Source organism: Podarcis melisellensis (assembly GCF_964234715.1).
Source record: "Podarcis melisellensis genome assembly, chromosome: 8".
Lineage (NCBI taxonomy): Eukaryota > Metazoa > Chordata > Lepidosauria > Squamata > Lacertidae > Podarcis > Podarcis melisellensis.
This window is the reverse complement of record NC_138540.1, coordinates 30129257-30153800: the sequence shown is the minus strand read 5'-3', so window position 1 is coordinate 30153800 and position 24544 is coordinate 30129257. Positions and strand designations below refer to the sequence as shown.

Sequence of the window (24544 nt, the reverse complement as noted above, 5' to 3'; positions counted from 1 at the left end):
ATTCTAACTGTCTCCTCTGACAAGTTAACTGATTCAGTATTGCTTTTCATCACTTTTGAGGGTCTTTTGGTTAATTTGAAAATTTCACTAAAATTGCTTACTTTTTTGCTGTTTTACTAACACCTTTAGTTTCACCTCAATACATGTGATTATACTTGTTCATGGTCTCCCCTCCTATTACACTCTCCCCTCCCCTCTGAATGCCCCCCAAGTTGAGATTTGGACGAAGACCCTTATGTAATTCTGTAAAATATGGTGTATGGCTTTTATAAATTAAAAATAAAATAATCACTAAATGTTTTGCAAGTTCTAGGCACAAGAAACACAGGTGATCAGTTCTAAATTTCATTGATTTAATCTGAAGGGAATAATATCTATGAACTATAGGAATTTTTGTGATCCTTGATCTGTGATTCTACTGCTGTATTGACCTCTCCTGCTATTCTCTATACAGGCAGTTGAAGTCAATGTTCTAGCCAGGCAAAAGCAATCCAGGTAGATGAGGAGCAGGGTTGGGGAGAGGTGTTGATGTGGGGGCAGAATGCTCAGAGCCAGAGAGGCCTGACATTCCCTATGCCTGCTTTCCATAAAGCAGCTGCTCCAACTCCACTATTTTAATGTTGCACTAACACCTTCTAAACCAAGCCTTCTGTTAGGTGTAGCAGAGCACGACAGGTGGGCTCTTGGGGTTATCATTCAAACATCAGTGCTAGGAAGTTCTCTGGGCGTTCAAAAGCAACCTTTTGCAATCCAGAGTGCTGAGGCATTCAGAAGCAGGAAGGACATTCAAGTTTCTTGCCATCAGATCTTTTCATGAGTCATCAGAAGGGCAAAAGCATTTAGGCAGTCTTGTCTTGCACTGAAAGATAACAAAAGGTGCCCTCAGGCGCACAGACTTTTCTCCAGGAAGTTCAACTATGGTCATTAAAGAGAAAAAAGTTTTGTCTATGACTAAAGCCTTAGGGATTTAGGTCATAGATCAATGATCAGATACTTTGGGAACAAACTTGATTGATACAGTATGTGTTACATGTTGAATCATAGATGAACTAGGCCTTACCCTACAAATACTCGATGACAAATATGTCAGTTTTCTAGGTGCCACAGGGCTTTGAGTGCTTTAAATGTTGGCAGAATAACATTTGGAAGGCAAGTCTCTATTTTGTAAACCCTGGAGATTTAAAAAAAAAAAAATCTGAATGCCTAGATTTTTTAAAAAACAACAACAACAACCCACACATACATCTAGCTTTGTAATTAATCATTAGGCTGTTGTGGCTTTGTTTAGTTTAATCTGAGCTACAAAGCACTATCTGTTGCAAGGGGTTCTCTTTGCTGCCTCCATTTAAGCAACTGACCGACGGCAGCTCAGCCCATGGCTTCAGTTTGCGACTCTTTTCAAGTCCTATTAGGACATGGATTGGGCGTTCCACTGTGGCCAGTAGTTAAGAGAGGAGCTGAGTTGTGGGCCCGCAACATCTTGAATGCTGTATGCTCCCCATTGCTTACGAAGAGAAACCAGGATCAAACCTGATAACTTCTGAATGCACATCTCATATGTGTTATTACTGAGCTGCAGCTTTTTGCTGCGGTGCTTCTGGGGCAATTTAGGAGCTCTCCTGAGACCTCCCTGTGAACTCCTCACTGAAGTGTGCGTACGCATACTAATCTCTCAAACAGTGGAGGTTGTAGGATGAAAGTAATTTAATCACAGTTGTTGCAAAACATTACTACAGTTCAAATACAAAGAGGCTGCATTTCCATAGCAATGCAATTTTATGGGGATGCAGATTCCCATATTCCATAGATATGAGTTACTGGAGCCTCAAATATAATGATTAGATTGCCATTGGTAGTTAGGATTTCTTGCAAAAGCAGGAAAAGTGGAGGCTGTGTTGGTGTTATTTGATTGTCTGAAGTACAGTGGTACCTCGGGTTAAGTACTTAATTCGTTCCGGAGGTCCGTTCTTAACCTGAAACTATTCTTAACCTGAAGCACCACTTTAGCTAATAGGGCCTCCTGCTACCGCCGCGCCGCCAGAGCACAATTTCTGTTCTCATCCTGAAACAAAGTTCTTAACCCGAGGTAATATTTCTGGGTTAGCGGAGTCTGTAACCTGAAGCGTATGTAACCCAAGGTACCACTGTATATGCCTTCTTTCTGGTGTTTCTTTTCCCACTTGTATATTTTTCTACTTTGTGTATACTAAGATGCCTTCATTTATTGTTTTCCAGTCTATATATCCAGTTAATTATTTTAAATGGTTGGCCTGTTCCATTAGATTAAGGAAACCAAGAACATGAGTAATTAAGTGCAAGAGCTGTTCCTGCTAATGAAGTTAAAGTCTTACTTCCTAATCTATCAAAATCTTTACCACAATTTGTGAAACAGCCGTGCTGCTCCTTTTTCACACAGTGGGTTTATGAAGATTTTAAAGCCAAAGTATTATTTTTTTAAGTAAGGGTCTGGGCACGTAAGGCTAACCTATAACTCTTAACACATCCTAGTGATCTTGGAAAGGCTTTGGAGAAGAAGCAGATCTGAGAATGAATTGTAGCACTAAGCAAAAAAATAAAATTTAAAAATCGCCAGGAGGGCTGTGTGACATTTCTTTTGCTTCTGTGTCCCTGTCTTGATCTGGAGTGAAAATATGCAAGGGGTAAGTGGAGCCAGAATGTTTGAACAAAACTATTTCCCTATTATGCAAGAGGGAACACAGGAGAGCTGGTAAAAGAAGGGACTTCCACTTGGAGGAAGCATGTCCCCCTGTTTTCATACATTTCCACCACCACCTCACCCTGATCCTTTATTGGCTCTTGCAGCTTAAAGAGGAGGGAGTCTTAGCTCAATGGCTGTGCACCTGCTCCTTATGCTTAAGGTCGCAGGTTAGGAACAGGGAAAACTGCTTTAAACTGAGTCAGAGGAGCAGTCAATCTAGCTTGGTATTATCTACACTGACTGGCAGCAGCTCTCCAGGGTTTCAAACAGGGGTCTCACCCAACCATACCTGGGGTTGCAAAGCAGATGCTCTGCCAAATCTGTGGCATCTCCATTTAAAAGGATCAGGCAACAGGCAATGGGAAATACGTCTGCCAGAGACCCTGGAGAGGTGCTACTAATCATGGAAGATGATATTGAGCTAGATGGAAGAACAGCAACTGTGCAACATTGTAAAATTAACACAATATATCCAAATATACCATACAGTTTTTCAACAATTTAGATATCAAAACGATATATTAAAAAGTAGAAATGCAAGTATTATACTGCCTGTGTTGCTGTATGTAATACAATGACATAATCAGAAGATTTGCTGCATGACTTGCTACACATATTTTATTAATGGACAGAATTGATTCCACAGTGTTAATTCAGATATTGCACAACAACAACAAAACAATAGCAGCAGCTGCTATTTATGATTTTTCCTTTCACAGAAGGATCATTATGAAGCAAGTTGTTTTAAATCTGCATTCTAAACAAATGTCAACAGTCAATCAGAATTGAAACTGTATCATACTGTTCATATTCAAATGGAAAATAAGTTGTTCCTCAGCAGAATTCACCTGCAGGACTCATTCTTAAATAAAATCTTTAAAAATTTATATATTTACACCCTGCCATGTATAAACACAAAAGCCTAAGAAGAATCATGAGTTAATACAAAGTTAGTGGTCCAGATTTTCCAAAAACTTTCCACTTGAAACATTTTCTAAAATTTCAAATCAGCAGAAGCAATCTCAACTCCAGCGCAACCCAAAGCAGGAGCTCAGATGGAGTTAGGATTTCATCCGCTTAATCTGTATTGACCAAACATCATAAGATCTACCCTGTAGACAATATTTCAGTCTAACACAACTGTGTTAGCAACCTGCAACTTTACAATGAACAGAAGTTATAGCAGCAATAAAACACAAAATTATGGGGTGGGGGAGAGATCACATTTACCAGCTGGCTAAGTTCCTAAATCACTGGTGAATCCCTAAATTTCTCTTTAAGGCACTGTTAATTACATTGGAAGCACTTTGGAATATTACTCCAAATACAGTGGCACTATGGGAGCTGCAGCTTGGGGTGGGGGCTGTGACCCTCCAGATGTTGCTGGACTACCAGTCACAAAATCCCCATCCAGCAGGCTTGCTAACTGGTTCTGATGCTGGATTGCAACACAATCTGGAAGGTCACCAGTTCCACAGCTCTGCTGTAACTAAACTATACGTTTTTACAATGGTGTGAACTTGATCCAGACCAAAAGCGATTTTTTTAATTGCCCCTTCCTATCTTTAACACCTGTAGCAATATATAACCCGGATAGTTTTAAAATGCCACCACAAATTGCCATATTTACAGTTATTATTCGGCTTCACAGAGGTTAAAGAACCTACAGCATATCATGCAATTCTGAAATATTAGGACTGCTAAACCGTGTTTGTGAAAGGTATACTCAATGCCCTCTGCACATTACATAACAACACCATGGAAGATGCATTGCTGTGGGTCTGTCCTGTGGTGGCGCTGTAATGTTGGACTCCAACCACATCTGGAGGGCCAGAGGTTCCCCACCACTGGTTTAAATTCATGTAACTTCATGGAAGAGAGGGCTATCAATGTTTGCTAGCCACAACTGATATGCTCTGCCCTCCACAGTTGGAGGCAGCAATGCTTCTGAATACCAGTTGCTAGAAACCATAGGGGGGGAGAAGCCACTTGTGTTCGAATCCTGCTTGCTGGTTTCCCACAAGCAACTGTGAGAACAGGATGCTGGACTAGATGGGCCATTGGCCTGATCCAATAGGCTTTTTTTCTGTCCTTAATTGGGACCATCTCCCAAGTTTGAGGGGACCTTTGACAAAGTGTTCTCGGATGAGCCCCCCCTCCTAAATTGACAAGCCCTAGCACTGGGTGGTACACGCTGATTGGCACTGAACTGTTGCCATTTTAATTTCCCACCATGCTCTGAAACTTTGGGCAGATGGCGCGCGAGCACCCGCTTATTAACTTAACCAAGGGATGGGGAAGCTGCTGCACCCCTGGTATTTGGGGACCCCCAGCTGTTTCCACCAGCTTGGCCAGTGATTAGGGATTATGGTCAGAGATTATCTGGAGGGCCACAGGCTCCCACCACATCAGTCTCCCCTGTAATGTTTGTGGACTTCAATGGCTTCAATGTACAGCGACAGGAGAACTGCCCCTAACTCTATGGCATTTTTGCAAGCAATTGTTTTCCTTCGTCTGCCAGTCTAAAGCGGACATTCAATCAGCCTTCTTTTAAAATTGCTGTCATCACCGGTATCATGTCATGAACTTGCCCCTGCTATATACAATGACATTTTTAAAAATCCTTCATAAGTCTTTGCAGCTTATACTGCATGCTATAAACAACTTTGTCTATAGTTTTGCAGGACAAATAATAACTAGGACAGAAACCCAGACAGGAATCTCACATGTAGTCTGGTGGCAACATACGTCATTTTCTTTTCAAGCGAAAGGGCTCCCAAATCTCTCCTGATGACAATGCTGTGCTTCTCCAACAGTGGCAGTGCAGGGTCCTTAAAAACCATGTAGGGTGCCGTAACTCTGGGCTTACTCCAGATTCACAAAAGGGCTACATTTCAGATTTATGGCACATGCATTCAGGGAACCTTTCCAGCAAGAATAAGCCTCTCTTTTCAAGTCCTAGTACAAGGAGCTGTCCGTACTCAGGAGTGTGAAAGGCGAGACAAGTTTCTTCTTGGTTGGGGTGCTTCCAGGCACAGCAGAAGGCAGGCAGAGTGTGCTGGCTGCTTTTTTTCTGTTTTTCGTTCCCCAACTCAAAAAGGAAAGTTTAGGAGCCACCTTCTTGGTCTTATCTATTTTATCTTCTTCCATAGCCAAACAAATGAGAGAGTATGTTTTCTGCATTCCTGCAGAATAAGTTGCACTTTTGTTATGCTAGGAGGGAAAGAGCATAGAAAACATTAATAATCAGTCATCCATGATGGGTCAACATTTGGAAGACAACAAAAGGGCATGCAGTGTGTGAACCATTTGCTGAGACAGATTTTGCCATTCTTCAGCATTAATTATATTCCATGATGGACACAGGCCAATCTAGACCACTGAACTTTGCTTGTTAGGTCTGCAAGGCTCATGGGGGAAGCATGTTTTGTAAGAAGGTAATTTGTCCAGGGCTGCCTGCTTTTGAAAAGGGCTATATGCTCAGCATTAAATTCCTGAAACATATACTTGGACAGATCACTAGCAGCAACTTTGGAAAAATAGGAATTTAATACTAGTCTAGTTAGCATGGAGACTGCGGAGAAAAAGTGAAATCTTTTCCCTAGTTCCTAGATTTAGAAAACATCCAAAACCAACATGAAGTCTACAGAATAGAAAAACAACTTTAGAGGGAAACAATCATAGCTCCTCACCCAGACAGAGTATATTGAGTGGCCATGGAATGCTGGCAGGCCTTTTTTTGTGGGGGAGGGAGAAGGAGAATGGAATGGAGTATCCTTAGAAAGGGAATGGCTGCCTCTTCAACAAGAGCACTCCATGTGGCAACGCTTTGTTGTAGGTTCCCAGCTCATATCTGAGAGTTACCTCTTTACCTACCATGGACACTGTGTTATCTTGGCAGCTGATGACCTGGATCTCAATCTCTTGCCTGCTGACATTTCTCAATTTTTCCAAGACCTCACTCACTCCCAGCCATTTGCAATCCACGCCTTCAATGGAAACAACACAGTCTCCTTCTTTCAGACCTGCCAACTTTAGAATCATTGGGTACATCTTAGTATCAGCTGCGATTGGGCAGAAAGCAACATGGGCCTCTCTGGACATCCTTTTTATTGTGTATATCTTTGATGCTTCATGCTCATGATGCTATCAGGACACAATCCTATTTTCAATTCTGTTTGCACATGCAAATCTTTTGGGGCTTCATTTCGTTACAGATTCTGTAACTTCCTGCTAAAATTCCGTGTCAAATATAACAAATTTTCTGGGGTTTTTGTTTGGTCCTCCAGCAATAATGTGGTAGCTTTGGAGAAGTATTGCTGAACTGCTGAAGCAGGTTAAGTCCACTACTAGTGTATCATTACTGCCTCAAAAAGATGTCGCAGAAGATACCAGCAGGAAAGCCCCTGTCCAGAAGGGCCCCAGGTCACATTCTCTGGAAATATTTCCTCCTCTTCCCATATATGGCAAACAGTATCTGAGTGGACAGGTGCTGCCTAACCCAGAGAATGCTGCCTCTCACAGTGACGGACAAGCATAATTGAAGTCACAGGTATGCAATCCTATGTACATGTAAACTGGGAGGGAAGCCCCACTGAAGAGTGTAAACATGCACAGGGCCACACTGCTAAATCTGCACAAAAGAGACTGACCCTACCCTCTCTTCTGGGAACAGGCATGGCTCAATGGAAGAGCACATGCTTGGCATGCAGAAGAACCTTAGTTCAACCTCCAGCAACTCCAGCTAAAATAATTCAAAGCAGTGGAGCCAGGAAGGGCATGCCTCAGATGCTGGATCTGGGGCGGGAAACATGTGACCCTCAACATCATCTTACTCTCTGAGCACTGCAGGCCCACTCTTGCACCACCAATCAGAGTGGGTAACAGTGGGTTGACTCAATCTAAAAGCAGCTTCGTAAGACCGTACAACGACTCAGGGATGCTATTTCTTCACATGGTTTCCTTTTTGAACACCTAGCCTTTTCTCTCCACCTGCTGCTCTTTCTCTTTCTTATCCCCTTCCAAGGCTGTGCCCCAACTTCACCTTGTCCATACCTGACATAGAATCTGCCCTCATTGACCCACCCACTTCACAGGCCTGCTGTTGCGAGCAAGACCTCAAGGTACAGGAGAACAGGTTTTTAATTTTATGCCTCAGGCCTTCCTACCCCTGCTGTAAGGGGAAACTGAACAGCTGTGCAAGAGAGGGAAGGTTCAGTTTTTGCTAATATTTAACTCTGTAAATTTTGCTGAAATTAACGTGATACCCTCTACACCAAACGTGGAAGATCCCAGGGTGCAGTGAAGCTTTCCCACAGAGCCCTGTAAAGCCAGTGGAAGGCAGCATAGGGAGAGTCCTACTTACTGATGCAGGGCAATCTGGATCCAGACAGTAAACATGCACTGGGGGGCCTCCTTTCAGGGTAAACCCCAGACCCTCAGCTTCACACTGGAAACGGACAGTGCGAGGAGCAGTCCACCTCTGCTTTGCTGAAAAGACTGTCAGCGGACCCTGAAAGAGGAAGAGAAGTACGGACCATTATCCTTGGTGATCTGCAACTGTTAAGGTGAGCCATAGAAACTCTCCACCACATATGGGGGGCAATGGTGGCTGGTGCCCATTGAGACTGGTGGGGCAGAAGGCAGGGAGCCCAACACTAGGTGGCGCCATAGCCAACTCATTCTAGTCTTGCCCCCAGCCTCCTCCTTCCTGCTGAGTTCTATGAGGGCAACACTGAGACAAAGGAGGAGAAAAGCCGGAAGGCAGGACCACCCCCTGGCCTTGTTAAATCAAGTCAGAAGGCAGGCAGATACAGGCCTGCTGAGGGTACACTGAAGCTGCTGAGGCAGTGCTTCACTAGCCCCAGTGGAACAGAGTCCACTACACATGACCATCCTTCCTCTTTTTCTCATATTACCTAGAAACGTCCTTGCATTTTTTATGACATTTATGCTGCCCTGAGCTCTTTTGGGAGGATGGGCAGGATATAAATTTAATAAATAAAACCTGAATAATATTTTCTTAGGCCTGGTACAGATGTATGCCCATTTGATCAATTAGGTCCAATGTTACGCATTCTCCCGACTAGTTTGCTAAACCATAGTTAACATTAACAATCATGAATAAGCCATAGTTAAAGCTGTGAATGTACCAGTTCCTGGAAACTGCACATGGAGAGAGTGCTGTTGCACTCAGATTCTTATTTCAGACTTTCCAAAGCTGGCCACTGTGAGAACCAAATGCTGGACCGGATGAGCCTTTGGCCAGATCCAGCAGGTTCTTTTATGTTCTTAAGAGGAAGGTGTACATAAGGCCAAGGGCAGCAGGAGAGGAGTGCTCAAGCCTGAGGGGTGTTCCTAATGTCTTAACAATAGGTACCAGGAAATGCTCTGTCTGCATCAGACTGTCAGTGAGGATCCAAGAGAAAAAGCAAATTTTACTTTTTACCCCTCTTAATCCAAGTAGTTCATGGTGGTGTGTGTGTTTGTACACAAACATGCACGCACACATAAACACAAATAGCTTAATTCACATTAACAACGCACACAAATCTATAGTCCAGACTAAACAGACATGTACCTCAACCCACCTGACAGTCAACAGATCCCAACTAGGTCTGGCTAAGCTGGTATAACCCTGTCTTGGGACGAGGATCTGAACAGAAAGCTAATTCTGTATTCAGATCACAGAAGTACAGTCTCCACTGCTAGTTGCAAGGGTTTAATGTATGCAATTTGAAAAGCTTTCCTTAATGAGCTCTATTAACTGCAGACTCATAGTGAATTTCCCTTTAACAAGAAAATGAATTTGCATCCATTAGAAGCAAAATTACAGAGGGGCACCCGAGCAAACAGGAACAGGCAAGGTTGCTTCATACATACCAGTCTCTCAAAGAAGTCTTTGACTTTGACCTTGGAGAACAGAGGAGCAACCGCTTCTATTTTATGGTCTGTCTTAGCTATAACAAAATCAAACAAAACTTAGTATTATTATTTCCCCCCCACACACACACTTTTGGCAAGGAGTGCAGAGCAGCACACATCACTTTCCCACCCAGCCCCCATTTTATCTTCACAACAACCCTCTGAGGTTGCTAATGCTGGGACAGGGAGCACCTCCACCCAGAGAGCACCTCTGTATGAACTCCTGTGACAGAGGTAGAGAACCGGTGGCCCCCCAGATGTTGTTGGGCTCCAACTCCTGTCAGTCCCAGCCAGCGTGGCCAGCAACCCCAAGGCCAGAAGTTCCCAGCCCTGCTCTGTGAATCTTCTGACAAGGCCCCGATTAAGCCTCCACCTTGTCAGGAAGACAGAGCAGCTTCTACAAGAAGCAAGGCTATCTGGGAGCTTGGGAGCTCCCTTCCACAGAAGGCATGTTTTGCCCCCTTCCTCACGACGTTGAGGCATTTATTTATTATTTACAGTATTAGAGGTCACCCAATAACAAAGCCATTTATAATGAAGCTGAAAACAATGGGTTTTCCTATCATATTGTTGGGAATTATCCTTTTCTTTTAGTATTCTTTTTGGCTCCTGGTTGTTTTCCACACCAGCTTGGCTTTCTTTTGATCAGTTTTTTTGAAGTGAGATTGTGATAAAGTTTTTCTAAGCCACCCTGGTGCCATTTATTTGAAGAGTGGTAAAATAAGTAAACTAACAAAATTAGTATGCCAAGAACTTCCCGCCCCCCCCGCCTAGTGGGTCCTGGGCCGACACAAGATTTGGACGAGGCCTTTCTCAGCCAGCAGTTCAAGAGTAAAGCTCCCACTTGAAGATGCTGCTGATGCTTATTTAAATCCTGCCTTTTTCCCTGACAGGGATTCAAGGCGGCTTTCAGATAAAATAGAAACAGTATATGGAAGGGATTCGATTCTGGGGCACCCCAGACTATAAAGGACTTACGGAGGATATCTGGAGCCTGCAGCAAACTCGAAAAGTCATCTTCCTGCTCCTGCTGTGAATATTTGAGAAGGGACCGCTTGTGGGCAACTGACAGGATTTCCTGGAGCACCTCAATATTCCGGAGCTTTTTGCACAAGCCACAAACCCTCAAGGCTTCTTCATGATGAACAATGGCTCTCCGCAGGTGAGCTTTTGCTGGGGAAAGCAAATATACAGGACCATAACGCAAGGGTTAGCTCCTAAAATATTCTCCCCGCTCCCCGCCACTTCATGTTCCATAAATGTCAATGTAGATTGGCCCCATCACAACCAGAAGCCTAGCTGTTGTGGTCAAACACCCAACTCCCACAATCCTTAGCAAAACTGAACAAGCTTTGCAGAAGACATTTCAAAGACTGGCATGCAATTGTAAGGATTGTTTCAGTGAGGGCAGGAACATTGGATCTTCTGAAATTTAAAGGCCTGACTTGCTGGCCACAGCAATGCAGGTACACACACACGCGCGCCTGGATTCACTCTTGCCATCTGTATGGAAGAGCAAAACAATCCCCCGTGTTTGAGGTGATATGGGAGCCCTGTGTGCATATGGGGCTTGAGAGCTTAGCCATCTCAGATGCTCCTGTCACAGGAGCATTTGCAACAGAGGAGCCCTTTTTAAATCATTACTTCCTACCAGAAAAAGGTTACCTGCTATCTTCAAGCAAGGGTAAGGCAGGACACATGGCATCCTATCACTATCTCACCTGAAAACATCCAACATCTACTGCTCTTTCTTCAGCCTCCAGATACATGGTTATGAACGCTTTCCAAGTTTTTATTTATTTAATTTTTGCATCTACATCCCACCTTTCCTTCAAAAGGTTAGAAATCAATTAACTTCCAGTCAAATTCTTCTTTGTGCTCCTAGGTGGGTAACGCTGCCCCTGGGGCATCTCAGTGCTTGGGGAAATGGGGGACACAGGTAACAATCCCTTTTGTGACTCACAAGTGGACATGAGGATCTGGCTAGCTGTGAGTGGCATAATCAGGTTCCTCCTCTGTCCCTCCACACCTTCAGTCATCAACCTCCCCACCGAAGGCAGCTGAGCCATGTGGACAAGTCTTACTGAGAACGGGTGGGGTGGCTGTATCAACTTGCCCCAGTTTGGGGAGGCATAAGAAGGTGGCTGGAGCAAAGATCAGAATCTGCCTGCACGTCTGGCTGTTCAATCCATGATTTTTGGTTCTAAACCAGGGTTAGTGAAAGCCCTGGTTTGAGGCAATGTCTGGACTGAGCCAAGATAAGGGAGCTTGCCCTCACCAAGTTGTTTCCGCTGAACTCGGTCCCGCAAAACAGCCAAGGGGGTCAGTCCTTCCGGCATGTGGTCATACAGCTGGGAAAAAGCCTTTTCCTGTTGGTCTTCGTCATCATTCTGGCGCACTAGAATGGTGTAAACAAATGCACATGAAAGAGAAGATAAATACAGGTTTACTTTCATTTCCGTCTGGTGGAGATGCCTCAAGGTCTGCTAAGTGAAGGTGTGGCCTGAAAACATGAACAACAATCCCTAAAACCTGTTTAAGTGGACTACTCTTTACATTATTTTGGATTCTTCATAGGCTTGTTTTGCTGCCAGATGCCTGAATGTCATGGCATGCTCACCAAGACTACTTTACTCAGAATGTTAAAAAAAAGCACACCTTCCGTCTTCAAACCTGTTTGCAAACATTAGCTAATTGCAGAATAACAAGGAAATAAAGGGCAAGGGAACTTGAGCTCTACCAAAGTGCAATTTTATTGTTTAGTTTAAGATTTACTGCCATATGTAGCAGATTTTTAGATCAAGTATGGAGAATGTCCCCAGCCAGAGGGCCACATTTCCCCTTGTCCAAAGGTCCAGGGGCCACATACCAGGTGGGGTATGGCGAGGATCAAACACACAAAGTTTACAGAGCACCATTTTTGAAATTAGACAGAGGAGAAGAAATGGCAGAGCACAAAAGGATAATTTCTCTGGCATAAGGTGCATATTAAGATACACAAATAATATACTCTTCTTAAGCTGGACCATTAGGGTATCTTTTTACCCACCCTAAATAAATTGGTAGGTGGTACCACTGAATCATCACCAGCCAAGCTTAGCAACTGGCAGGTTTTTTAGTGATGTAATTTGCATACGTGATATAATAATAGTTGTCTCCTTCTCAAGTCTGTATGTGCTGGCTAAGTAATTCCTCCCATTTCTTTCATCAGGCTGTCCAAGACTGCATTAAGCAAGCATCTGGTTGGCCACCATGAGAATAAGATGCTGGACTTGATGGACCATTGGCCTGATCCAACAGGCTAGTGTTATGCTCTTAAGTTTTTAAACAGACAAGGAAACCAATTTTCCAGATGGGGAATGCCAAAGTTATTAAAAGGCTGTGTCCATGGGTTTTTTTTGGGGGGGGGGTGTTGTTTTTTCTGAACAAGGGTGATATGATCCTCAGACAACAACCTGACTCCATCCCTACCACACACACACACACGCATGGATGCGGTTTGGATGACTTAAAAAGAGGCTTTTATTTTGCTTATCAAAATATCCGATATTTCACCCATGGGAAAAAGGGACATTATTGCATTCAAATGCCTGCTGTAACGAAGTATAAGCACCTGTAACTAATTTTATTTTATTCATTTATTCGTACATAAATACATGAAATTATTTCTCATCCAAATGCATAAGCATCATTCAGGTTAGCTTCCAGCAGTTAAAAACGTAATCATAATAGCAAACGGATTCTTACTACAAAATGCAAGAGAAAGAGGCCTAGCATGCTGTGCTTCAAAGCTACTGATTCCCTCGCGAGGCAAAAGCCTAGTGGAACAAAAAGGACTTTCACTAGCCAGCAGAAGATCATCAAATAAGCCTTGCGGGACAAGGTGTGCCACAATATTGGCACAGTCGCTGAGAAGCCCCCGCCCTCTCTGTCTCTCTCCCCTTCCCAACAACCATGTCTCTGCCTTTGGTGGGAGACGAAGTAGAGCTTTCCCCTTGATCAGAGAAACCATATTCTATGCAGTGTGTATTTAAAAGACTAGTCTTCCCCACCCTGGTGACCTCCTGATGTTTTTGACTACAACTCCCATCAGCCCCAGCCAGCATGGCCAGGGGTGATGTCAACTGTAGTCCAAAAGATCTGGAGGGCATCAGGCATGGGAATGTTGGCTTAAGAGTGTCCAAGACGTCTGCTGGGCTACCTCATGAGAACATAAGAGCCTGCTAGATCAAGACAATGGCCCATCTAGTGCAACATCCTGTTCCCACAGTGGCTGAACAGTTGTCTGTGGGAAACCAGCAAGCAGGATTCGAGCACAAGAGCAACACTCTCTTCTTCTGTGGTTTTCAACAACTGGTATTCAGAAGCATTGCTACCTCCAACTGTGGAGGCCAAGAACAGACATCATGGCTAGCAGCCATCAATAGCCTCCTCCTCCTCCATTAATTTGTCTAATCCTCTTTTAAAGCCATCCAAGTTGGTGGCCATCACTGCCTCCTATGGGAGCAAGTTCCGTAGTTTAACACACACAAGTCTAACACCAGTTCCTCCCATGTTTTTTGGCTTGCGCTATTTGCTGAAACAAAGCAAAGAAGTGAATGAATCCAAAACCTGACTTACGTTGGTGGTCACTCAAAATTGTTGCAACAAAATAATGTGCCAATGCTCTGAAATGGTCCGATTTGACTTGAGCCAGTTTTGACCAGGAATAAGGGATGTTCTCCTTGACTGGTGCTTGACTCATTGCTGTGTTAACAAGCATGTATGTTTCTCCAACCTGAAAACAAAAGCACAAAGTCCAACTCTGAGACATTTTCCTTGTCATTAAAAGCTCAGTCATCTGTGGTTAATGCCAACCATTTGCGGATGGTCAATAGGGTGTGCACACCTAGGAGGATTTGTAGGCTGGAAAGGTAGAAATTAGGAAGGATTCAAAACTAAAACTGTGAACCATTGGTGTTTTCTACACATGCACTCACCCATGTGAGTGTGGAAGCTGAATGGCTGAAGCAAGAGTGACTTTAAATGAAACAGGAAAAGCAACAATCTAAGGCCTCCTCACTGGATGAAATCTGCCGTGGACCCTGAGAAGTGCAAGCAGAGTTCCACTCAAGCTTTCTTGCCTTTTCCTTCCTGATGAGGTTTGGAGGACCCTCAAGAGCTGATGTGTGCATGTAAAGGAAATCCACGGGAATTGGTTAGTGCACCCCACCCTCTGGCCTAAGCAGAAATCCCTTCAGCTACTGCAGGAGCATCTCTGGATGTTGCCTGTTGGGACCAGGGAGGTCCCACCCAGCAATGCCTTAAGATCCAGAATGGCTTGGGAGTAACAGCCACTGTGGTACTATACAATCCACTATTCTTTCTCTAGAGGGATGTGGGTGGCGCTGTGGGTTAAACCAGAGCCTAGGATGTGCCAATCAGAAGGTCGGTGGTTCGAATCCCCACGACGGGGTGAGCTCCCTTTGCTCGGCCCCTGCTCCTGCCAACCTAGCAGTTCAAAAGCACGTCAAAGTGCAAGTAGATAAACAGGTACCACTCTGGAGGGAAGGTAAACGGCATTTCCGTGCGCTGCTCTGGTTCGCCAGAAGCGGCTTAGTCATGCTGGCCACATGACCCGGAAGCTGTTTGCCTTAGATGAAGGATGGACGTGTGTGTGTCTCTCTGTGTGTAGAAACCTCTGACTTGCAAAGCCTGTAATGTAGACAACCAAACAAAGGGAAGTCACACCCCTTGTTCCACCCACTTTGGCCTCTGGCCCCGACCACCACTGACATGTGGCCCCCAGAAGGTTCCCCATGAGAGAATAAGGCACTGAAGTAGAGGACAGAGCCAGATACTTCTCCATGCAAAGCATGTGCTCTGTTACTGAACCTTGAACCCACACTGTCCACATTCTCTCATTACCAGCCAGGGAGTTTAACCCCTTTTTTTTTTATAAAGGAAACAGTAGAAACTTATTTGTTTTCTAATGAATGTAAAATTTCACATTCTTAGTGTGATCTGGATTTTCTTGACTATGAAAGGGCACTGTCTGAGCCCTTTATACTGTGGAAAGACTGTGTAGAAACTGTACCTTTAAAGCACATAAGCACCTTCCATCCCTTCAGACAATTCAGGGCACTGTAGTTTGCCTCTCACAGAGTTACAATTCTCCCAGCAACCCTTCACAAACTACAGTGCCCAGAATTCTTTGTGGGAAAGAAAGTGCTTTGAATGTGTTGCAATAATCTACCTGCTATAATGGGGGTAGCATAATTGGTAGGCAAATCTTTCAGTTGCCTTAATGAGAAGAACTGTTGGCAGATGGCTAATTTAATCAACGTGCACTTGTTTCTGAAGAGCTAGATTAAAATCTGGATTTAGGTCCTGTTTGCAACCATGCCACTGGAACTTAGCATTTGCAAGCCAAAGTCTGCAGAGGCAGCTTTAAGTCATGTGCTCCATGACCTTCGTTGGCCGCTGCAAACTGAGGTACTTTATTTGCTCACCAGGTTATGCAGTTTGGTCATCAATGCCAATTTCTCTCAGGCGCAATTCATGCACTCCCTGGCAACCTTCCTCTGCCTGTTTCGAATTCTGACCAGGACCAATGTTATGACTCTGTGTAAGGTTCTATGTGTGTTTCTGTGTTTCCATTTTTTTTTAAAAAAAGTATTCCATTCAAATTGACATAAGATTATATGAAAGTTCTACAGTTACGATTCTACGATGGCTAGTTCAGACATGCCATAATCAAATAATAAAAACATGCCTATATGAACAGGACCTTCACCTTGTCACCTACCTTGGCCACTTCCTGGGCCATTTTCACAAGTGTGAAAAATTCATTTTGTATTCCGGGAAGGCAAATCTGCTCAAAGTCACATTCCTGAGCCTGAGCCAACATCATCTTGACCAGCACACTCAGCATGGCAGGGCTCATGTCGTAACTTGGAGTGTGAGTAAAAGTCTCTTTTAGATAATTTAAAACTCCTGAAATGGGGAGGGGAGGGAACAAAAAAATGTTAGTAGTGATATGATGTTTATAAGATATCTTGATTACTGGCTAACAAAATACCAAGTTTAAATTAAAGCTGTAACAACAGCTACTTCGGCTCTGAGTGTGGCGGACACACTAAAGTATTCAGGTGTGGGGAACCTTTGGCCCTCCAGCTGTTGCTGAACTTCAACTCCCAGAGGCCCCAGCAAGCATGGCCAATGGCCAGGGGTGATGGGAGGTGTAGTTCAGCAACATCTGGAGGGCCAAAAGTTTCCCACACCTGCATTAGATATCCAAGCATTCAGTATGCATTATCTGAAGCAGGCCAGACTTTTATCTCCAACACAGGTATCTGACAAGTGGGTGGGGCTGCTTTTGCCCCTGCAGTTTTGAAATTAAACTGCATGGGCACAAGGCCCAGAGCAGCACGTGGGTGTCCTGTGGCTCACTGGCAATGACCTGGAGCCCTGAGTGGCTCTTGGAAGCCCTGGCAATCTACTGATTACTCAAAGGTTCAGGAAAGGGCAACAAAATGATCAAAAGGGTGGAGAGACTCCCTTATGAGGAAAGGTTACAGCATTTGGGGCTTTTTAGTTTAGAGAAAAGGCGAGATAAGAGGCGACATGATAGGAGTTTATAAAATTATGCACGGAGTGAAGAAAGTGGATAGAGAAAAAGTTTTCTCCCTCTCTCAAGACACTAGAACTTGTGGACATCCCATGAAGCTGACAGGACAGATAAAAGAAAGGACTTATTCAAGCAGAGCACAGTTCAATTAAGGAACTTGCTCCCAGAGGAGCTGGTGATGGCCACTGAAGTGTAGGTAGGTTCCCACAAAGCAAGACACAGTGACAAAAGCAAGACCCTTTATTGAACTAACAGAACAGGACAACAAGGGCAAAGCAACTGCTTGTATACATTTCTGAAGCCCTGGGCCACTCCCAATGTTGATTGGCTGTCTAAACTTCCAAACTGCGAATCATGACTAAGAGTTTAAGGGCCAATGGCAGAGGTCCAAATCCTGAAATATTCTGTGGTTGGATATCATGTATCGAATCAGAAGACAGGAGCTCAGATTCCTTAGCCCAGACTCCAGCTCAGGCAAACACAGACCACCAATGAATACATAACAGCCACCAACTTTGATGGCTTTAAATAATTTATTATTATTATTATTATTATTATTATTATTATTATTATTATATTGAATTTATATACCGCCCTATACCTGGGGGTCTCAGGGCAGTTTAAAGATGCTTAGCCAAATTCAATGGCTACTAGCCATGATGGCTATGCTCCAACTCTAGAGACGGAGGCAGCAATGCTTCGGAATCCCAGTTGCCGGAAGCCACAGGAGAGGATGCGGCTCTTGGGCTCTTGGGCTCGTGCAAGCTTCCCATTGGGGCCAATGTGAGAACAGGATATTGGATTAGAAGGGCCATTGGCTTGATCCAGCAGGCAATTCTTATGTTCTTAGAGCACCACACATAGTTCTATGCACACCTCCTTTTGGCCCAACTCACTCTTTACTTGCTCCACCCCTAGCATCATATATGACATCAGTTGGGCAGGTGGGTGAGTCTTGGCCAAAACTGCCTCAAAGGCCAAATGCGGAGACCTGGTGGACCTAATTAGGCTCATGGGCTGGAGATTCCCCAACACAGAGTTAAACTGTGTGCACACTATATGTTTAAAACAACTTTTTTCCCTCAAATAATTATGGGCACTGTAGTTTGGTAGTTTCTGTAACTGTGAGAGCCCAGAATTATTTAAAGACTATATGTTTAAAACACCTTCTTTCCCTCAAATAATTATGGGCACTGTAGTTTGGTACAGGTTTCTGTAACTGTGAGAGCCCAGAATTATTTAAAGGGAAAAGATGCTTTGAATGTGCTTTAAAGGTACGGTATGCACACAGCCCCAAGAGTGCAGGACTACTACCAAGGAGACCCAGGTTCCAATCTTATTCTGCCACGCAGCTTGCTGTGTGATTTTGGGCCACTCTCACTCTGGCCTACCTCACAGGGTTGTTGTGAGGATAAAAGAGTGGCAGTGAAGAGGAACACCGCAAGTGCTACCTGAGTTCCTTGGAGGAAATGTGGGATAAAAACAATTGGCATGGCAGTTAGGAGAGGGACGAAAAAGAGCAGAGACATTTGTGGGTTTGAGGAGGAAGAGAAATCCCTTAGTAACTGAGCCAGGGCACTCCCTCGAGCAGAGTCTGGAGCCGAGCCAGAGCTCTGCCATAGCAGCAAGCAAGCCAAAATGAAGTTAGATGACAAACTATCCTTTTGGAAAATTAAAACAAACATTTACTGTAGTATAAGCACTAAAGTAATACTTGCGTGCTGGTGCTGAAATCTAATCTCAAAAATGCACCTTACCCAACCAGTTTGTCAAGTTTCAGAAGCAAGTTTTTAATTGCCCAATATGACAGAGAATGGAGCATTGCATTATTTGGTTCTGTGAATTCCCCCATCCCCCACTCAAGGGGGTTACTGACATTATGGCGGAGCTTTTGCTAGTTTTAAATTTCCTGCTTCCATTGTCATATGAAAAGCAGCCTTGGGTGGGGCAATCTTTTATTAAAAGCTCCATTTCTAATACGTTTTGCCTTAAAAGCGGTTGAAAAATTCTGGGAGCAAAGGTTCTTTTCAACTTTTCACAGAAAAAGATGTCAGCTTTAGATAAAAAATTGCCAGACCCTCAGTTTCTTAACAGATCCACAGACAAAAGTCCACAGCAGCTTGTCTTGGTTTAGTTCATCCTTACATCAAAAGTACTTCAGCCGTGACCTTTTCTTTTTTTTTTTTGTCTCTTAAGTACATATATGTATGCACAGGGTTGTGTTTATAGACCAAAGCCATAGCAACAATCTTCCCTCTGTCCACAAAGAACTATGTGTACAGTTATGAATGATAACGCATTGTGCACAATGCTATGTGGTCACGCCCCACAGGTACAATGAAAAGCATTTTGCTGTAAAGGCAAACTGAAGCACATCTTTGAAGCAGACAGATTTAGGCTGGGTGCCCATCTCAGAATAATCTCAGCTGGGCCTGCGTGTAGTTTTGATTGTGTTCAAGGGTGGGGGAGGCAGAATCCTGCTCCAGCGGAGAAAAACAGATTCTGTGCCGAGTACAAATTATGCAAATTAGACAAACACAAGTGGTACCTGCAACAAAATGTTGCAGTGTGTAGCTCGCAGCTGCTGTTCAGAAATTAAGCCATTCCAATTCACTCCATTCCAAACAGCCAGCATTCCATGACCACAGATAACACTTAGTCCTTGTTGGGCTGTACTTAGAAGTGTTGGTCACTCCCTCCCCAAAAAACCCCCACAACTTTTTTGGACTTCTGAAAATCTTGGCTTTCTCCCAAGTCTTCTCATTATTTCCCTCTTGTGCACAATTTTGGAAAATTGTCCTGCCAGGCTTAGCTAGGTCACAGCCCCTCGCCTTGGGAGGAAGGGCTACCAACCCCTTTGGGTCTTTTTTCTTCCACCATGTGAACCCAAACAGTACAGACGTCTAAGCTGGATGCTGGAAGCTTAGACCGTGGGGCTTTAGCAAGCCATCTTTGTATTTCTATGCAAGTAATATAGAAAGTCTTATCATTTTGCAATATAAACTGCCTGTCTTTTCTTGCTGCTATATATAAAAGCACATGAATCTGACCTTTGAATAATTTGTAAATAAACCATTTTTAACTTACCAAATGTATGGTCTCTTTCTATGCTAAGAGAAGTGGGTAACTTTGGAAGCAACTTAGAAGGGAATATTTTAAAGGTCTAACAGCCTATATTTCCGCACTTCTTTTGCTGCATGTTTTGTGATTTTAAAATCTCTGGATCTGGACATCCAGGGAATACTCCTTGTATTTTTCCATATTCTATTTTCCCCTTTAACTAAACCAAATAAAAACCAGCAAAAGTAAAACTTAGGGCACAGAAAATGCCCTCAGTCTCCTGTGACCACCACTGCAAGGAAATACAAACCAAGGTATGTGCTGGGACCCGTGAAACGACTCACCCATCAGAGATTGGTGGGCACAATACAGGAAGCCATTGCACTTAGGGTGGGGATAATTTAAAGTGTGGATCATTGGAGACACAGGAAGCTGTCTTACACCAAATCAGACCCTTGGTCTCTCCAGCTAAGTACTACAGTGACCGGCAGCAGCTCCCTATGGTTTTAGCCAGGAGACTTTCCTAGCCCTACCTGAAGATGCTGCCAGGGACTACCTAGGACCTTCTGCATGCAAAACAAGGGCTCTGCCACCAAGCCACAGATAGCCCTTCCTTTGGAGTATAAGCTGCAATAAATTATATACCAGCCAGTGCAATGCCTACCTTAGGGAAGGAGAGGAGAAAGACTTATGAGACTTAAAAAGCTGTTAATAATGGACCACAGTCTAAGGCCTTGAAACTACAGCTCATTAATTGTTAACCATAATATTCACTTTGGGTTGCATCCAAAGTTAGAAAGGAAACCCACGAAAATGGCTGAGTATAACTAACTAACACTGTCACTTCAATTCAATGGGTCTACTCCTGAATAAAACTTAAGCTGCATGTACACCACACGTTTAAAGCGCGCGCACACACGCACACACAGACAAAATACTGGGAATTGTCGTTTACCCCTCACAGAGCTACGATTCCTAGGGTTTGGGGGGCAGGGGTTATCAATATATGCTGTGTATGTAGCTTAAATCGGATACAACCCTTAGTCTCAACTAAATGAGTTACTTGGGCAGTTTCATATTTAATGGGACTAAACTCGAAAAGTGAATCTTTTAATTATTACTGTTTTAAACGTGTTCCCCCTCATGCTAAAAACCTGTTTAATCCTGGGTTTCTTTAGAGGGCAAATACGTTGAAATTAAATGAAGGCTGTGTACACACTATATCTTGTAAGGTACATTTGAAGCACATTCTTTCCCTCAAAGAAATCTGGGCACTGTCATTGGTTAAGGACTGCTGAGAATTGTAGCTCTGGGAGGATGAACTACAGTGCCTAGAAATCTCTATGGGAAAGAACACGCTTTGGATGTGCCTGAAAGGTACAGTGTGTACACACAGGCTCATGTGAAACTTGTACGGCTCTATGCATGCAAAAGAGAAGCAACTGGATCAAGCAACTATTCAAAGGTGTTTGGAGAACAAACATACAACTCTTCCCTACCTGCTGCTTTCTGAAAGGCTTCAATGGCCTTTTGAAGCCCAGCCTGTGTCTGCTGATGGCATCTTGTGCCAATCTGGGTGTAGAGGGCTCCGATGTTGAACAGAATACTAGCTTTTTCCAGCAATAGGTTCTTCTGGCAGACGGGAACACCAGTGAAAGAGTCATACCTTCAGCAAAAACAGAAACAAAACCTAATGTATGTATGTAATTAAGAAGGGTGGTGTGGTGGTGGTGGTGAGGGGATTAGGACAAAGAATAGACAATTTTAAGACCCACTCCCAACCCTCTTAGCTACAGTTAAGCATCTGACAAGCATTACATTTGCACCAGCTCATTGATGGGCTCTTCTTTACTTTGACTAAGAGTCAACAATGCTCATAATCCAGGGCACGTAACACACATTAATTGCTGAGCTTTGTCAACTAGAAAGCACATTTCTTCTTGCTCTCTTAAAAGCAGCACACCCCTTCCTTGCAACGCTTGACTGGATCGCTAAGAGCTTTTTTGGCCAAATGGGAGGCTTTGCATTTTGCCTCCAGAAACACAGGGCTGGAATCCGCCAGGTCAAATTTCAAACCCACTATGCAAAGCTGTGCTCCCAACGCATTAGAACCAACACTAACAACATTCTAAATGGAACTTACCAGGTAAATAAAATCCCCAGGTGTCTGCTTGGCGAAAAAAATCTATTCTCTACAAAGCCGAGCTGAACAAAATAGCTCATCAACATCTCAACTCCCGATTCATCTCTGCTGGGGGTACGGCAGGCCTTAGAATACAAAACATACATTCACCTTGGTATGTCATCAACATGTGCCGTGTAAATGGATTTTACATCATCACATTAGTACAGAGTTCTGAACACATTTTCATAGGCCGCAGCTGACTTTGTCATGCCCAAAGTGGCTTCTTAAATGATTGGGAGTACACTTACAAAAGTGAGGTCAAAGTGAAGGCAAATGAAAACAAAACATGGCTACACTGTTAGGCAGTGTACAAATGAACACAAGATCCAGCCAGTGGGGGTATCCAAATTCCAATTATTCACTAGTAATAAACTAATGGATAGCAAACAAACACCTAAAATATGGCAATTACTTTTTTTGGAGTGAGCTCATTTCTCCCGGCATCTAGAGAACCATAGAGGTGGAAGGGACCCCAAGGATCTAGTCCAGCCCCTGCAATGCAGGAATTACAGCTACTATGTCCATACTTTATACAGGTACATGGTTTTTTTGGGGAGGGTCTAGTTCAAGTTCCTATGTGGCCAATGTTTCTTTGGGGAGATGCCTAGGGCCAGTCTTGCATCTAAATCATTTTTTTTAAGTTCTCATCTACAGTTTTGTTTAAAAAAAAAACACACCTAAAATCCAAGTCCATTTTCTAAATAGACTTAACTTACTTGTCTTAAGTCCATAAGATCAGCAATTTCATTTTCGTATTCAGAACCTTCTTCACTGTAGTGTTCCAGAATAAAGTCCTGGAAATGATAAAGGAGATATGGTACAGTTCAAATCCTGAATTTCTTCACCATGGCTGCGCAAGTATTTTAAAAAACTTTGACAATGCTATCAATAAGTAATGAAGAGCTCACCTGATCATGTAGCCCTGAACTGACATGTGCATTTGCCAAAAAGGAACTAACCTTAAGCAAGTAGAGTCCTTGACTCTGCATGAAGCCTAAATCCTCACCTAATTTTTAGAAAAGCTCCAAGCCTTGAGGGCTGGTTTATAACACTGAAGCTTGGCCATTGAATGAGATTTGTTTAGCATCTCTTAGTAAAGACAACCTTCATCCCCACAGCACATTCTAAGAGACAAAACACCCAGAGAAGCTCATGTCACACACACACACACACACACACACACACACACTGAAAATTGAAATTGCTGCTTAAAGGCTATGACCACCACTATGCAAAAGATGAGCCAGTTTCCAATTTTGTATTTGTCAACAACATTTAGAAGTATGTGAAGTATGCGACTAGACAGTATGCACACCTGGGGTGGAGGAAGTGGACCGAGAATTTTTCTCTCCTGTCACACTAGAATTTTGAGTCATCCAGCAAAATCAACAGCATAAAATTAATTAGCAGAACTGAAAGCCACAAGGCATGATGATGTCTGCTAGCTTTGCCTGAACACAGGAATGATCAAACTGAATGGAACGAGGGGGAACATACAAATCCGGTTCCCCTCTCCAGCATAGAACCTTCACATTTGCTGAGGAGCAACATCAGGACTGTGCTTTGACCTTGATGACCTGCTTGTTGGCTTTCCAGATGCATGTGGCTTGTCACTATGAGGAAAAGGATGGTCTGATCTAGCAAGACTCTTCTTACACTCTTGGGTATTCTAGAAATTGCTTCATGTCCACTTTGCTCCTCTGGTATTAAAAGCCAGCCAGCTTAAAAGGGAGCAAACTCAACTTCAAACCTTAGAAATGTTTGCTGGGAAGATCAGTCTGTTGCCTAATTCCGACATTTCTTTGCCCTCTGGCAAAGACAGGGTTTCCTGCACACACATCTGTTTCATAATCCCTTTCAGGGCACAAGAATACTATTGAGAATGGACTATGCATTTTAAAATGAAAGGGGCAGGGGGTAAATTAGCAGAATAAACCTAGATGTGCACAGCATTGTGGGAGGGTGGGTTCATTTGGAGGGAGAGAGAATGGCCATGGAGAGGGGCGGAGAACCTGATTTCATTCATGGTGTAAATATTTGCCCAGCT

General features: G+C 43.6%; 1 protein-coding gene across 1 annotated transcript in view; it reads right to left on the bottom strand.

Moving 5' to 3' along the window:
- Positions 1-5573: 5573 nt before the first annotated feature.
- The window catches only part of RHPN2 (rhophilin Rho GTPase binding protein 2), a 39189-nt gene continuing 20218 nt past the window's right edge, over positions 5574-24544 (bottom strand). Inside the window, exons 5-15 of the mRNA XM_081922628.1 lie at positions 23214-23291; positions 22456-22580; positions 21812-21978; positions 16431-16618; positions 14264-14420; positions 11922-12041; positions 10622-10816; positions 9602-9678; positions 8085-8231; positions 6596-6751; positions 5574-5932 (exon numbers count right to left, since the gene is read on the bottom strand). Coding sequence (XP_081778754.1) covers positions 5678-5932; positions 6596-6751; positions 8085-8231; positions 9602-9678; positions 10622-10816; positions 11922-12041; positions 14264-14420; positions 16431-16618; positions 21812-21978; positions 22456-22580; positions 23214-23291 — 1665 coding nt within the window. The 3' untranslated portion in view covers positions 5574-5677. The remainder of the gene's footprint in view (positions 5933-6595; positions 6752-8084; positions 8232-9601; positions 9679-10621; positions 10817-11921; positions 12042-14263; positions 14421-16430; positions 16619-21811; positions 21979-22455; positions 22581-23213; positions 23292-24544) is intronic.